General features: G+C 44.6%; 2 protein-coding genes across 3 annotated transcripts in view; both read left to right on the top strand.

Moving 5' to 3' along the window:
• The window catches only part of LOC126562844 (elongator complex protein 5), a 561,590-nt gene that overhangs the window by 395,410 nt on the left and 148,526 nt on the right, over positions 1-17,654 (top strand). The window lies entirely within an intron of this gene.
• On the top strand, positions 14,950-16,230 carry LOC126562321 (forkhead box protein K1-like). The gene has a single exon (XM_050218783.1). It carries the CDS (start codon positions 14,950-14,952, stop codon positions 16,228-16,230), a length of 1,281 nt encoding a protein of 426 aa, XP_050074740.1.

The following is a 17,654-nucleotide window of genomic DNA, read 5'->3' on the forward strand; positions in this document are numbered from 1 at the left end:
GTCATTTTGATTGCAACAATGTAACGTATTCCTGAAAATATAATTGTAAGATGATATAAACTGTGCAAGAAATATAATATGCTTTAATAATTTTTTTTTACAAGGTTGATGCTTTTTGGCAATTTTGCTGTAAACGATATAAGTCTTCCAGGTTGCAACACAACAGAATAAACTATTGATTTGCTCTGTTTGATGGTTTTGCATTGCTGGTGTAAGAAACAACCAATCCAATGTGCATTAAGCTTGGTGTACATACTTAAAGAAATATGCAAAGGTTAATCACAATATAAAAAATATTTATTTGTTAACCACCAGTCCATTTTGACTGGTCGTGGTATAGCTGCACGTGCCAAAATCGCGATAGTTCTAGTGTTAACAAGCGATGAAGCTCAATTAGAAGATGTATATTGACAGGACGGTTTCTGTTCTTCGACCAAAATGTCTTCTCCCTTTAAATAGAGGTGTTCTTTTTAGGATTTCTGAACATTTTTATTATTTTTGTGATAATGTTGATAGAATAACATATATTTTACTTCACATTCCTCAGCATGAAACGGTGTATGTAGTCTTATCAACACTATTGAGCTCTAAACAAATATTTTCTTCTCTTATTCTTTACTCATTTCAGAAACAACAACCGCCGGTACAAGTAATTAACGACTTCGGTGCTTTTCTACACTGAAACAACGTGGATTTGTAAAGAGCAGGTACATACACATCATAACATGCATTTAAACATGTCATAACTGGTGACGGAGAAACATCAACATTTATCTATCTATAAAGAACATCAAGGGGGTTTATTTTTTGACGCGGTATCCCTCTCGGTGCCTGTTTAGTGATTAAAAGTGACAAGCAAACCAGCATCCGATGTACCTCGGCAATACTTCCGAGACATTCCCAATGGCTCCCGTATTAATCTACACCTTAACTACCCGCCGTCAACGTATCCCTTTACGCATCCTTTATCGACGTTTTCGTAATGACCTGAGATCTGTCTTTATTGTAACGGAAATGTTCTTAATGCAGTGCATCTGTCATTCACCGTCCAACAATCACCGTAAAAGAAAGCGCATGCCACATTCTGACTCGTTTCCCCCGCTTCACATATCTTTAATCATTCGCCCCAACTACTTTAACCATATTCTCGGCAACAGGAGCATGAGCAACGATGTAACGATAGACCAAACAAAAAAGCATGAACAAACTCTCCGACCATCGCTCCATTGCTCCATCCTGGCGCTTGGTTTCATTTTGCCGCTCTAATATAACAACACCATCCACACCTGATTTACTGTCCTCAGCAGCGTTTGCAGCAGAATACGATAGCTCCTAACCTCTGGCGTTCGGTGCCATAACGATGTGACACACACACACACAAACAAACGCAGCCCGCAATCTGCGCAGTACCACTCGGAACCAGTTGGTATTTCATTTCTTTCATCCTGACTTTCATTAAAAGTGTAATAAGACCGGAAAACTGATTTCCCCAGTGCTCACGGCGGGGTAACTTTGCGCCACTGTATTCCCGCTTGCCCCGGATCCAGCAAAGCCCCGAGACAGTAGGATTGAGGACGCTTCAAGCAGCGGCAAACTGTACCCCAGGTCTCAAAACACCCAACGTCGTCAACGGTCCGAGAGGCTGGCACTTGCGGGCCCGTACCACAGCTTGTCAGCGCTGGACATGGTGCTGAACAAAAGAATATGGTAACGATCATCTTCGTTTCTCATCCGTCAGCGAGGACGGAACGAGCGCAAAGCAATGTTGATTTTTCTTTTGCCGTTTGCTTTTGCCTTAGAACGCTAGCGTGCGTTGGGCGAGCTTTGGGACAATTCAGTGGGAAATGGGAGATATCGCACAAGATTAACAGGCAAGATATTTCAATTGCTGGTGAGAAAAGAATCCCTAAAATACAGAGCTCCTGTTTCAAACACAACGGGTACCAATTATACACGCGAGAGGGCGTTGAGTGTTAAATATACTGTGCGATGTTTGACAGTTACTAGTGCCCTGTCAAATATGTACTATGCTGTCAGTCAATCTCCATGACGCATATCTTTTAACTTCTTGCCTTACTTTTTTTTCGAGCGCAAATTCAAATCCATCCATAATATTCGTACAAATGCGGGTACATAAATAACGGACTAACTAGTCTACAGTAGGCGAGTAGTTAGGTCGAGTTCTCTAGCGCGCTCCCTAGTCAAAAACTTTCTACCATCGATAACCGTCGTCAAAACCCGTATCTTCCAGGGAAACTTTTTGGTGGAAAATTAACCCGCACTTTACGGCTGACTTTACGCGCTCGAAACTTTTTTGACAGGACATTTGTGCTTGGCTTTTGATAAAGATATTGACGAAGGTTTATGCTCCCGCTGGTTAGATATTTCACTGAATTAATGGTTTATTGCTTTGAAGTGTATGGGACATCGTACACTACTAATGCTTATGCTCGATGATATCCCCTGTACAAGCGGTATTCTTCACGAAACTCCATTTTTGTGACAGCGTTCAGAACATTTTTTGTTCTCGTTGAAAGAATTTATTTTGAATAAAACATCTTTCCTACTCTCAAAAGCAAAACTCATAACTCTTTCCCTTCTTTAATCAAACGCTTTACACTAGACCACATGTCATCGTCAATGTAATAAAAGCTATTTTTCTGAACAACGAAAAAAAAACCCCAAACACCCCGAAACCACATCATCTTCATGCTGATGTTCAACTCGGGGACAGATGTTTCACATATTTATTGCATGTTAAACATTCAACCATCGGGGTAGGAGACAGTGAGGGACGTTTAGGGATAACGTATCACAATACGCTCGCAAATCTTTGCACCAAACCCCAAAATGAAAACGTCTGGCCATCCTAATCAAGTGGTGTGGTACGTGAAAAGGAAAGCGAAACCGCTCGTCCCAAGCACACCTTTAACCGGTGTGGTCTCGAGAGTCCTTTTGTGCGTTTTATTTTTTTTTTGTGTGTGCATGCAACCCAGCCCGGTTGTTGTTTTAGATAGCTTGTGGCACGGTACGGCACGAGTGGGAAAAGCGATTTGTCTGATCCCGCAGGAAAGGTCGGCAGCATCTTCGGCCATAATACCGAAATCTGAACCTTCTGATCATAATTTCGTCAAGCACGGTTACACCATCCAGAACGAGCGAATGTCCGTTTGACCCTTTCCATCCGTTTGCCAAAAAACCATTTTGATTGCCAGCAATGAAGCGCCCCAGAATTGAAGAAAAGCCAACCAGATATTCATTTATAACCTCAACCGTTACCGAGGAAATGAATTTTTCCTACCCTACACTGCTCACAGATTGGATTCCTTTCCGTCCATATTTTATCGTTCCTTTTGGTTCTTTTGTTTACACCGGGTTTTGTTCGTTTTTATTTCGTTCGGCAATTGTTTCGCTTTCTCAGCGAGACTTTTATTTTCTTGTCTTTATTTCTTTGCTTTTTTTGTTTCTTTCACACTTGACCTTTTTTTCTTCTGTCCCCCCCCCCCCCCCCTCTTTTCTTTATATTGCTCCCTTTTTTTTATATTGCACAATTTTTGTCTCAACTTACAACAAGCATCGAGCGGTTTGTTTGAACCACAAAAAGGATTGCTTTAGTAACAAAGACAGAAAAAATACCTAACCCATAGAGACAGAAGAACTCTACTCAAATGACACTTCTTTTTCACTAGGGCACCTTGAGGCGAGGACCACTCCATTATCCGTTCGGTAGCGGTGTGGCCCGGATTTCTCAACTCTAAGGGCAATACAGAGATAGAGTTTCTTAAGCAATTCGGACTTGCCGATGGATTTTACCATTCGTCCCTTAAGAATTGCGCGGAATGCGGAGTATGAAATGTTTACAGAGAAGAAATGAGAAAAGGCAACGTCGCAAGTTGCAAGAAAATGGAGTACTGCTTTTCCTTTACGTCTTTGAGGCAAAAATTCCTTTTTATCTGTTCTCGGAAGGCTTTGCTTGATTGAAACACCTTTCGATTAAATAGGATCGAGTAGATTTTCATGATTCAGTATCCTTGGGCGAGAAAGCTGAGAAGCAAAGATAAGAGAAGGTAAGTCACACCGGGTGCCTACCGGTAAAATAATACTAGCCACCTACGAGGCATCATCCACTTTGCGTATCGTGCTCTATCGCCGGGTAGCGGGTATGCTCGAACAGCCGGTAATGAGAATATTGGAATCGACAGGTCCAGAAAGCATTGCAAGCAATTTGGGGCGCGCGTGTACATTCAATGTGCTTTTTTGTCGGGTATTATGTATCACCTACTTTCAAGGTTCAAACATGAAGCACTAACCATTCCTTCGGATAGCGTCATCTCTGTGTACAATCAAATGCATGACTGTTACGGCTAATATCCATCACTGAAATAATGATTCAGCTTACAACTGTGGCAATAAATCATTTTTCCGGAAAAAATCAAAATTGGAACCAGCTATTTATACTACTTTTGTCAGCACGCACGTGCCCTCGAGCAAGGAAATAATCTGCTTGAGGGTAAACAACAAAAACAACAACCACCACTCGGTGACCTACCGCGAAACTCACCATCCATCTTTGCCTTCTTCAGCCGGCACAGCATGATGATGGTTCTAGCGCTGGTGGGGACAGCATTGCAATCGGTAACCCGTAACCCAGAGCAACCACCTCTGGTCCGTTACCGTTTCTGGCTTCGAAGAATCATATAAATCTTCATTTTCACCGTTTGGGTGGCGCGAAATCAGGAAGTTCACCGTGTCGCGTGGCACAAGCCATCTCTTCGTTGCTTCAAAATAATAAAAAAGAAAGAAAAGAAAACATCCCTGTTTCTGCTAAAGACGAAAACATCACCTTTCTTCCAAACAAAACCGTCATCATCAATCAAGCCGGTGTCCATTCAAATCGGTTGTTGCCACGGGCGGGCTTTTCTTTCTGCACCGACAAACAAAATGGACCAGTAGCTTGCGTTTCGCACCAGTTGGTCGCTGGGTATCTTAATTGAATGAGTTACAGAATCTGTCATCATTATAAAGCTCTATTGCCCGTTTCTGTGCTGTTTTGTCCCTCACACACAGACACACACAAACCCTATCGATAAGCATCTCGGGTGTCACGCTTGTGACCCAATTGTCCAATCCGTTACGGGTTGCCGGGTGACAGTTTTCTTTCCTAGCACCGAAACACATCGTTCAAGTGAGAATTAAATTTCCACACTTGCTTGAGGAATGAACGATCAGCCGAAAGGCACAACATTTATCACTCCTTTCCAGAGAGATGAAACTTAGTCCTTGATCAAAATGAAAACATTTTAAGTAGACAGTATCTAAACAACGTACGTAAGACACGTACTAAGTGTCACTCCCGGTCCGGTAGTCTTGGTATGTAACCAAAACGGGGTGGAAAATAGACTTGCCGAGCACTCTCATGCAAGGCGGTACGGAAGAAAAATGGTTTGTTGCACCGGCTAGGGCATCGTTTCCTCTTCAAACGCAAATCAAGACACGCTCGATCCTGTGGACGCTGTGGACGAGATTGCTTCCGTTTAGTGTCTGGGATAGGGTGAGAAAAACGTACCACCAAACTCCTTCCACAAAGTGGCTCGTTTACCCCGCGAACATTATCGCCCGTTATGAGTTGGCCGGGTTGTCATCCTGTTTTTCCACCCCCTTATTTAGAGCATGCTCCATTTTCCACGCTGACACTTCGTCCTTTTACGAATTGAATACCGGCACTCATCCATCATCCGCGTGCAAACTGAAGCGAACACCCCGCTGAAGGATAGTACCAGGTTGAAGGTGTACCGGTTGCCCTTTAGATCCGGGAATGAAAAGAGCAAAACACTATCAGGGAAGGAGTAAATGGTGCAAAGCAACACACACACACAGTAAGCGCACTCGAGTTCAATGGGAAGAAAAACTGGAACGAGCTAATCATGGCCAGTATATTTATCATCCCGGAAGAATTCGCATTCAAAGAGCGCAAAGCTTGCGCGATACACAAAACCACGGAAAACGGGTTGAGTGTGGAGAAACCCATTTTGCGCGAAAAGCGGTGGCAAAGAAAAACCACTTCCATTTCATTCCCTATCGCCATTTTCCGGGGCACGACTTAAAACCCACACCGTTTGGAAGAAGGTTTACAGCTCTCGGCGCGCCCGCGCGTTCTCGTGTTAATGCCATCAACATCAGCCGTACACCGTTTGACGCCCTTTTCAGCACCGGCTCGCCCTGACAGTTGATCCTTGCCCCCGTTTTTCGGGTAACGTACGGAACTGCCTGCTTGCTCGTCAGGAGCTTGGAGATGCGTCTTCCCGTGCCAGACATCCACCGTACTTATGGGGCTTGCCAAGAAGCAACCCCAAGAAACAAACCGTACCCGCTAAATAAACATATTGCGCGCTGTCATGATTCTGTCTGCACTCGGGACCAGCACCTGCACCTTCCGACCGAGCGCCTGTAATAGGATACCCAACCACGAGCAACTACCCGGCTGCTGGCCGAAATGCGGAAATGACGCATACAAGCGGGCGCGTAATTTGATCGATGAGTGATGGTGCCAACGACGACGACCAGGCCCCGGTCGTCGTCGTCGTCGTCGTCAAATTTTGAAAGTAATTGAGTTCCAAGCACCAACAGTGTTGCCGTCCGCTTGTGCCACTCGTAACGGATGTGCGTAACCTTTAAAGTGGCACCCGAGAGGGCAATATTGTGTAAACAAATATCTCACCAGGACGTCCTTTGATTTAATTTTGTGTACCAGTGTTTCTATCCTTTTTTGTTTCGTTTGTTTTCTTTATCTTCCAAGAATTTTCCTTTGATGCGAGGAGTGACGCGAAATAAGAGCTTTCTAGCTTTCTAGGAATCGTCGAGCGAAGTATACTACCAGCACAGTTAAATGGAAGAAGGACGCATGACGTATGATAAGATCAACGCAATTAAAATGGCTACACCGCACTCTATACTGATTGACCTTAGTACAACGTATCCTTGTGCAATCTTGGCTGTACTCGGAAATGACATCAGACGCACGAGTATCCATTCCAAGTGGTTTTCCAACGGACAAGTGGAATTGCCACTGTACTAAGAGCATTTCAACAAGCATACCGTATTGAGTTTCAAACTATGGGGCCGCTCAGCACAAACGTATGCGTTTATCGACTCGTTCCCTCTTTGTGCATCTTGTACTGCGATGAATTTAACTAAAACCCCTAAGGCCGTATTATATAGTAACAGCTACCACACTGCGCAGCAGACACACTTGCTAGTAAAACGATACGATGGATCAAAATGGTATTTAGCTAACACTTTCGTTAAACACCACTTGACACCTATTGTCTGTATGGCTTCCAAAATCAAAACAATCGCAAATTAGGCCCGACCGGAACATCCCATGAATCGCCAATTATTTGCCGATCATTGAAAGCTTCGTGGTTGACGATTTATTTCAGGAGCTTTATACACGTGTGTCCTATTTGAATGCCTTCTATTTGAAGCTTGTCAAGAATCCTCCTAACTCCCCCTAACCATATCATGCCACTACCGATTAGCCTCCTAACCCGCAAAAGCAACCCTCGACAATGGCATTAATGCACTATTCGCCTATTAGAGTGAGGCGATTAATGTGCTCTACACCGCACTAACTGATTAAAAGTGGACAAAACACTCGCCAATTTGGAACCGCGGTAAGCTTCAATCAGGCCCCGCACATGCATCCGCTGTTGGGTGAAACTCAAGCCCGCAAGCTAATATTCATTACCGATTCAACTGTTATGCAAAATATCTCTTCTAATTGGCTGCAACTGTGCGCTTCCACTTGGTTCCACTACTCGGCTCGATGGGACAATATTCCACCAATAGCCGATAGCTTTGCCTAGGTGTAGGTGGTGGACATTCTCATCCATCTAGAGTACCAGAAGTTAAAGTGGTGGCTCGCTATACCAGTTACAAAGGCAGGGAGCAAGGGCGCGAAGCGCAACTTGTACAATTGAATGTTCCGGTGAAGCGTATTCAAAATGCATCACAGCCTCAATTAATGAACCCTTGGGGCGGGCAGGTGCATTAGTATATCCCGTTCCCAGCACACTAAAACACCGGCGCCAGTAAAACGCTTCCCGTCCACGTGACAACGGGCGCGGACTAATACTCTTGACAATTAAACGGTATCGTTTGCCCGAATCAAACCTTTATTCAGCCTAATTGAAACGGATTCAGCTGGCGGGTGGTTTCTGACCGGTGTCACATTCGATGTACTACTTCAATCTACTAGTCTGATGCAAAATTTGTCATCTGCCATTGGGGAGCTGTTGTTGCTATCGAACAACAACTTGATGCATCGGCAGATGCATACATCGGCACCAGATTCGAAGTGTGCCTTTTCCACCCCACGCTGTAAAGAATACAGCACTGATTATCTTCATTATCATTCACGCCTTTCTCGCTCGGAGCACTCCGGGGGCCTCACAGTGCGGGGGTAAGAACTAGACAACGATTCGTTTATTTGTTCCTATGATTTGATTTTTCATTCCCAACGCAGCACACGTCCCTGTGGTCAGTTCCCAGTTGCAATCAGAATTCTGCACAGCACCTAGCCACCGGCACACCCGGGATGTTAATGCTATCATCCCTCCGCGCGAATGTCGTTCGTGAAGTACCACGTCCCACGGCTAACAAACTAACCGGTCGTGGTAAAGGTCACGCGAGCCTGTAGGGAAATGTATCGTCAGAAACTGGGCACGTGGAGCCCACAATCAGCTTCAGGGACCAAGACTTCCAGACACATAGCAGCACATGAAAATCAATAGTCGCAATAGAAAATGCAATAACTGCAGTGTCCAGCGGGGAAGCTTCACACTGTCCTTCGCTTTAGATTGCGAAAAGCACGCTGCTGGTGGCAACGGCTGCACCACCACCAGCCACAGCCACGGGAATTGCACAGCAGTAATATTAGATCGGCAGAGCAAAGTCAGTGCCACTTCAGCGACCAATGAACGCCGGACCCGGTGAGGGAAAAAAAACCCCCTCAACTCAGCAGGGTCAATGCGAAGCTGGGGAGACAAGCACGCGGGAAAGCTGTAAGAAGTGAAGCTGTACCAACTTTTTAACCAACCGGACATATAGTCCGGTTCGGTGCTAAAATGTTCGTCTCGTCCAAACCATAAGCTACGGTTGGGTTGGCTCCCATGGAACGTTCGGTCCATAAAAAGTGGCAGCATTAATTCAACGCTTATGTTCTCGCTTCTGTAACCGTATGTGTGTGTGTGTGTGTTTGTGTGTGTGTGAGTGTGTGTGTGTGTGAATGAGTGACTGCGAACCAGCAGATAGCACCGTAATAAGTCGGGCACTGTAACGATATTATCGGAACGTGGCGAATGGTGCTACCACTATCTAATGAACGGTGGCGACCTCACCCGGCAGCACGATCAAGCTTGCCACGTCAGCACATAACGCATCCTTTCACTCAAATTGCACTCAAAAACACACACACGAAGGCTGCGAGGCTACACGAATGCAAAACAATCAGAGTAATTATCACACTGTGAATTGATTAAAACTAACATGAAGAAATGTCGGTTGATTAGAGCGCACTGCTTGTGCGTTGGATGGGTGAGGGTGCCCGTCGATGAAATTGCTGCGATGTCGTACCCATCCCATCAACCCCAGGCACGATTGGACCCCCATTTGCTACCATTGGGCGCCACCGTCTGTCGTCTGCGCACGGTACGTATCAACGAACGGTTGCAGACGGTTGCCATCGGTACGTCCTGCTGCTGGCTGGCAGTGCAATTGCGAGTCACAAATTAATAAGCTTTTATTTACAAATCAATACAAACGCATAATTAGCAGCGCTATGATATGGGGAGCATGATGCCCTGCATCGAGACTGTGCCAGCTCACATACATACAAGTCATCGCACCGGAAGAATAGAACCACATTCACGTTTAATTGTGCTAGCTGGTGAAGGTGAAGCACAGGAGTAGGTCGGACAGTAATGGAAGATGCATGCATTGCTTCAAATACTACTACTACTACTACTACTATTGCTAGGATGTCGTTCCACTAACCATCGGAACATTGTAGAATGAAAAGTGAGCTGGCTTGAATGCCATCACAGGCTTACCGTTTATAATACCGCTCTATTCCATTGTATCAAAACATGTGATAATGAATTTATGCAATTGCCAATGCTGCCTATCAATAGTCTCGGCTCGGCTTCATTTTACATCATCTTTACCGTAGGGAGTTACAAGAACACCAGCTCCTTACACCGGTTCCGGAACGATCTCCGTGGTGCGTGATGTTGTCGATGTTTTTGCACCATTTACATACTGATTCGGTGTTCCACATTCATTTGTTTTGGTCCCATTGTGTGTGTTGTTCCAACGTGTCATACTTTCCCACAAGTATTCTGTAAATAGTCAACATAGACACACACACTTAGAGAGTCGTACAAGGGAAGCGCATTTAAAAAGTCATTCCATTTACGGTTTTCTTGTACGCCTCTCTGGACGTCTGCCATACGTATCGCTATGGTAAGTAACTCCGGACGAGGCAATGGTAGCCTCATGCACCTTTTTTTTGCAGCTCCACAACCAACGGATGGACAACATTGCGTAATGGAATGTTAATCAATTGCTGTAAAGCTTTTTACCACGATGGTTGTGAGGCTGCAGTACGCCTAAGCCATGCGGTACAATTGAACAAAAAAAGAAGAACCTCATAATGGAAAACTTCGATCAGGGACAATGTAGTACTTTAATCATGGGCATCCGGTTCAATGTTGAAGCTTTTATCGATATTAGGAATGGATTGATTTACTACTTTTTTGTTTCGCAAAACAGTTGGGAGAGTTATGTTTCATGTTTTAGCATCCATTTGTAAAGGGATATGATGATGATGATGGTATAGATGTTAAAGCTTAATTGAGAATTTTAGAATACACAGATAACACCTTTGTTACTTTACTGTGGTCTGTGTAAAGTAGCAGTTTCTGCGCGTAATTTATTTTTATTAATTACTTCCTGAAAGCTGCTAACGTTTCTTAATCTATTGAACATTAATTTGCGTAAATTGCATAACTCGGGGCGTTTTATTCCAGCACTTTACATGATTAATGATCAATTTTAATTTTTATATATATAAGCCTTTAAAAAAGCATTCTTGCCAACATTAAAAAAATGAACGTAAACGGTTCAATCTATCAGTGTATATCAATAGCTGATGAAGAAATAAAAAAACAACCCACGAGCACGTTTTTATACTCTTGGTTTTCAATTTCCACAAACCACTCCAACATGTGCCTAAGGCAAGCGTTCCAGATACTCCCATTCCTTCAGCAGATTTGCCTTTCCCAAACATCCCCTTCCCAGCGGTGGGCCAAATTGGAGTTTTATCAGCCTGTTGATGACATTTATCAGCAAATTTTCACACAGTTCACTAATTTCACTCTCAACAACAATAACACCAAACGGCAGCTCGGCCAACGAATAAACTTATTCCTACGCACTCCCGCACACCTCGTGGAAAACTCCGGAGAAAAGCGTCCGTGAAAAAGTTCCCGGGTTTACTCAAACCTCGCACCCAACCCCCACCCCCCCCCCCCCGCCCCCTTTTCCTCTCTGCACCCGATAGGTCCACTGGGAATAATAGAAGCTGCTCTATCACCGGGACGACTGTACGGGGAATTGCCAACCCTCCGGCTGAGGCCGAATGTCACCGGCCCAGCCTTGGTTGTGAAGGCAAATGCAAACATATTTCCAACCGTCCGTATGCGCCCTTCTCTCCCCATCCGATCACACACACACACACACAATCCCTTTCAACACACGCCCCAGCAACGGTCCTACGCAACACCGGGCCTCCACCGAAATGCTCATAAACACCATCCTTTCCCTCCCTCTCTGATCCTGTCCCGTTTCGCCACGTGCAGCCAAAAATATCAATACGGCCAACCAGCAGAGGGATGAAAAACCAAATCAAGCGCACCAAATTGGTACCCTTTTCAAAATGGTAAAACTTTTCTAATTCTCTCGAACCAATTTCTCGAATTCGACTCGCTCGCTTTGCACACCGTTTGCCTTGCAAACGAATTCGTAGCAGGGACGCAGCGCCGTTGCGTTGCGTTGCGTTGACTTGCCAGCCTCCGACAGATCCAACCAATCGGCGTCCCAGTGTTGTGCTGTATCGCGCTGTACCGGTACCTTCATTTATTTGTTTGGCCAGTGATCTCCAGCTTCTGCTGTCTGGTGAAGCGTAGAGAAAAAGGATCTGTTAAGGGTTTATTACAGCAGAACTAGGATACCAATGGGCTGCGATATTGCCACGAATGTCATAACGACGAGCATCTTGCCTTTGCTAATAAACTGATAAATGCCATTGAATACGTATTCGCATTGGAAAGGATACGAGTTTCTTGCTTCTTGTTACCTTCGTTTTTGTATCCCTTTCCGGATGGGATCTGGCTGGCTTTTTGGGAAGATTTCGTCCTTCGAGCAGAACACACTCGCTGCTCGTTAATACACTTTAAAATCGTTTTTATTTGCTATGTTAAAAGATAACATTATTATAGATCGATTTCCTGTGAATGTTATAGAGCCTCGCTTAGCCATCATTAAACTGAAATGGAAAATGAAAAAAGTGCTGTATAATCGGAAAAATATAGTGAAAAAATTTACGATCTCACATCACTTGTCATCGAGCGTCGACGAAGCAACGAAGCGGATTTATCAGCTTCATTACTGCGCTAGCACCGGCTCGTAGTAGTGCGCGGTACAAAAAGTATTGACTTCGTTTCCGTTTCCCCCTTCAGCGCGACACGTCAAACGGCTTCCTGCAACGAGCTTCCTGCGGTTCATACCGGAAATAAGTACAAGCGCTCCGGGGACTGGTTGCACGACCTCCGCCAAGAAGCCGTGAATCAACATAAACCTTTCAAAGGCGGAACCAGAACCGATTTACCTTCAACGCCGGCCTCACCACCACCACCACCAATCACGGATCAAGATTGCGTGTTGATGTACGTCAAAGGGGTCCTGGCGTGTACTTCACGCTGCGCTTCGGCTGGTGGTGACAGGAGCAATAGTGTGCACGACATAAACACGCCATCGACTTCGACATTCGACATTCAAACAAACCAATAACAAAAAAAAAAGCACACAGGTTGACGATTGATGCCCGTCCTTAGTAAGCCTTGCGATACTTCTTCTTTTTTTAACGCTCTCTCTTCCCTGTACGCTATCAACGCCTACTACGGAGCGTCCTTGCAGGAACGAACCGAACGAAAATCTTATTCGCATTTTTCCCGATTCATCGATTCCGTTTGCCTATTTATCATTTTATGATTGAATATATTCAATAAATTGCTTAGCACATAAAAAAAGGACAACACTCACTGCTGAAATGTGTTTACCGGATTCAATTGATGCATAGCTGGGGAATGCTTTTTTTATCGAACTAACGAAAGAAATCGAAGGCCTTCATTATCTCGAAGAACGTAGCTCGCAACGCGTGTACGGTGCCGACAGTTGTATGAAAATAATGTCCAATTCCCGTGCTGCAAAAAGACGGCCAACTCGGGTGAACTATTACTTCTGCCTGCGCTAGTGAAGCTCAAAGTTCTTTTGGTCGCTACGATAGTAACGCGTCCTATCACCAATCGCAATTGGCAGATACGTTGATAAAATTGACTCCCCGAACTCCCCGAAGGCGGGGGATAATGGAGGACGACTTTGGTCCAGCATAAATTTAGCCCACCCACTCGTCAGATTCACTCACACAGAACGATTGCGAGTAGGACACTGATGTTATGTGACGATAAAAAGCCTTACCATCTCCGGTACCGGTGACTTCACTGACACATACTCCGCTGGCGAGGGTGCCACTGATCTTGATAAGCGTCCGAGAGCTGCTGGGACGCTAATGCGCCCAGCAAATGGGTTCTTTATATTATCTCTCGAGCTGTCATGAAACGGAACGCATGCACTGAGCCTAGCGAATAGTATATCCGGTCGGTAAAGTTGATGCTGATATAGTTTCCGACTGCTGTGCGGAATATTCGGATAACTTTTTCCCTATTTCGATTGACGCTATCTCTGATCAATCTCTGACCGAGGCGGCGTAGTCATAAATGGTGGGAAAGTAGTTTCATCGTGCTTCCTTTATAGGTGTCGTAAGAATGGTTTAACAAGCGCAGTCAATGTTTCACTTAACATTTAGCCCGCGCAAAGGTTAAGGTTGTATTTGTTTACTGATTGATATTGGAAGCCTTTTTAACACGCTGACCACCAACAGTACAGTACAGTTAAGAGACAAAACTATGCAAACATTATGACTCTCCATTGGCGAGTGTCAACCACGCTATGGATGATGTGACGTTCAACGTGTTAAAAAGTGTAAATTCGGCTCTCTACTCTGGATACTTCAGTTTAATATAGTTTTTAGGTTTAAAATTAGATTAAGTTTATGATTGGCATTGAACTGATAGGCAAACAGTTTTATTAATAAACAATAACAAATATACAAACAATATCAACGATATCAACAGATGATGGAAGTCAGCTGTATCGATTCTAATAAGAATATTCCAACTAGCTTTTAAGATGCGATTACACCACGCACACCGAGCATCTTCGTTGCTGACAACAGTTTTACCGCGAACTGTCAACTAACGTCAATGCACACGTTGAAAGCGATAGCAGCCGTGCGTGCATGCGGAACCATTTTCGAGTCGTGTCCTGCGATAGAAATTTACGTTTTTCGAAGCAAAATACTGTTCATTGAGGTGAAATACTGTTGAGTAAAGGTTTGTGTTTATAGTTATGATACGTGTTTGAGTGATTCTCGTGTGAGTTTATCGTTTTTTAACCCTGTATGTAATCCTAGATTCTCTGTGCTCGTGTGTGTCTCACCAATTCCTTGATACTGATTTGCTGCTAATCCTTTACCGTGGAAAAGATATCGTCATGGAACGAAAGCACCAACCGACGCAAACAACAAATGGACCTGATTCGAGTGTTTTATCTCAAGCAACGTCTACTAACGCTACGCAGCAGCATTCTTCCAATGCCCTGGACACGAACGCCGGTAATGGAGATGGGAACGATGTTGCAATTCCTCCGAACTCTTTTAACTTTATCGGACGCCTAACTAGTGAAACTCACCTGTTGCTAATTTCGGAACCGAAAGTAGTGGTTGGCCGGGCATTACCGGGAACCGACGTAGATTTCCCTGTTGCCGCCAACAAGCTGATTTCTCGCCAACATTTTCTCATCCAGTACTGTAGTAATGAATTTTCGGTGGTTTGTCTCAGCAAGAATGGTGTGCACATGGACGAAAGATTTCTGCCGAAGAGTGACACTCCGTACAAGCTGGAAACGTCTTGCTATTTTCGCTTCCCTTCCACGAATATTAAGGTAATTTTCGACAATCTGATCGGACCGACACCGAACCTAGGCGTGGTAGTGCATTCGGACATGATGCCACCTTCCGTATTGAGCTTGTTGTATAATGGGCCCGTAGCGACGACACTTAGCGATGCTACTGTTAGCAATAACTTCGAAAACACGGAGAGCAACAAACAATACCATGCTGTCAGTCCGTATATTCAGAACACGTTCAGCAAGCTGCTGGGACCGTCACCGGTTAGTATCCCATCAAGTGTACAAGTGGGGTCTAATATTGAAGTCCCGAATGCAGCACAAGAAATCACCGAAAGTCTGCCTAGTGCCGATCCCGTCAACAGTGCCGACGGCAAGCAGCTAACCTCTAAACCATCGTCGCGCGATAATAATAAGCCACCTTACAGCTACTCTCAGATTATCGTTCAAGCGATTAGAGCTTCACCGTCACAGCAGTTAACACTGGCTGAGATCTATACCTACCTGCAGGAAACCTATCCTTACTTTCGGACCCGGTCTGGTGGTGGTTGGCAAAACTCGATACGTCATAACTTGAGTTTGAACCCATTTTTTGTCAAGATCCCACGTACACAAAATGAAGTTGGGAAAGGCAATTACTGGCGTATCGATAGTAGCGTGTACAACAAAACAATAGCGAACCGTTACCAAAAACATAAAAGGCGAGCGACAATCATTTACACGGGTGGTCGTACCGGCAGCACATGCAGCTCGACACCAGTCTCATCCAATCTTGGTAGTCATTCGGATCCGGCTCCACTGATAGATACGGAGATGTCTTTGTCGGTTCCCGGTTCACCGGAATATTTGTATGATGAAGATTTGTAAAGATTAGAGGAATTTTTGTAGGATTAGGGTTTGATAATACAATAATTAATACTTTTCGCTTTAGTAAGTGTCTTTCCTAAACAACAAATGAAATACAGAATTCCCAAACAACAGACAAAACAGATTCTCAAAGTGGTAGATTTCAACGCACCACAATTCAATTCAATAGCTCCCTTCCTTCCCCAATTACAATAACGCTAAATGTAAAAATGACCACTGAAACAGTTTCACACCCATTTTCATTAAAATTCCATATATTTGTATTGAATTTCCAGTGAAGAAAATATTTTTCAATTCGAGTTAATTGAATTCTACCGAGCGTCGATGCTGAAAAGTATGCTATTTAACAGATTAAAGCCCCACGGTTGTGGGCCCGGTTTCACTTTTCACTTGCCGCTCACCGATGCCACGGACAAACCGAGCGTAAAACGCGACCCGCCTATATTCTACCCGATCGTTAAGCGAAACAAATTCAAACGCAAACAATTTTCCTTTACCATCCCATCCCTTGTACGGTGCGAATTCGATTCCAATTACACTCCGGATCCGGATTGGAAGTGGGTACACCGCCACCTTCCAGCCCATGCCCTTGCCGTACCCAACGAGCAAATGCGTGTGAAAACGTTGCGAACGAAGAATTCGTTAGCGCAAGAAGGATGCACACTGTTGTGCTGGCTGTTTCAATTTTCACCAATAAATCCTCCCCGCATCGAAAAACGCACCGGAAAGAGCTTACACAAGATCAGCATAACTTAACGAACGTCGCATTCCCGGTAAGAAGATCTTCGACGATCTTCGAAGCGATACACGCCCGGTAACGGCAAAGTTTGTTTACACAAGTTTTGTTCTTGAGTCAAATCCCCGCTTTGAGGGTGCGAGATTCTCGGATGCTGTACGTGTGTGTGGGTGCCGTGCTGTAAGACAAATTTCCCAGTGCTAACAAACAATGGACAACAATAGCAACGGACCCCGCCAACAATGGAGCGCCAATCAATTGGCATACATCATATCCTTCGAGCGGCAAGAAAGGATCTTCAAGTTTGAAAGGTTTCCACCGCAATCATAACCCTGCTCCGTTGTGCAACGGACGGCAGGACTTCGTAAACTGGTGTTTTCTTTTTCCCTGTGCGCTGGTTCTCTCCTTTGCATCTTATACATTTGATAACATAACAAACCTACCCTCCTACCGCCAGGGTGAGAAAGTGTTTGAGTATCCATAACCGATCCGTTTTGCAGGCGGAGTACCAGGATGCTGGATGCTCTTACTTGCCTGTTTAGATATCTTATCGCCGAAGCACTTTCAACGGTGCCGCATAGCTCAGAAACAGATTATTTATTTACTTTTCATTGCGTGAGCTTCCCACCACACAGTTCGATTCCGTTCGGGCAAGGATTCCGATCAAGTGGTCGATATGTTTCAGGAA

This window comes from Anopheles maculipalpis, chromosome 3RL, assembly GCF_943734695.1.
Source record: "Anopheles maculipalpis chromosome 3RL, idAnoMacuDA_375_x, whole genome shotgun sequence".
NCBI lineage: Eukaryota > Metazoa > Arthropoda > Insecta > Diptera > Culicidae > Anopheles > Anopheles maculipalpis.

Excerpts from the sequence above, each read along its gene's own strand:
- LOC126562321 (XM_050218783.1), top strand. The coding sequence starts at position 14,950 with ATGGAACGAAAGCACCAACCGACGCAAACAACAAATGGACCTGATTCG.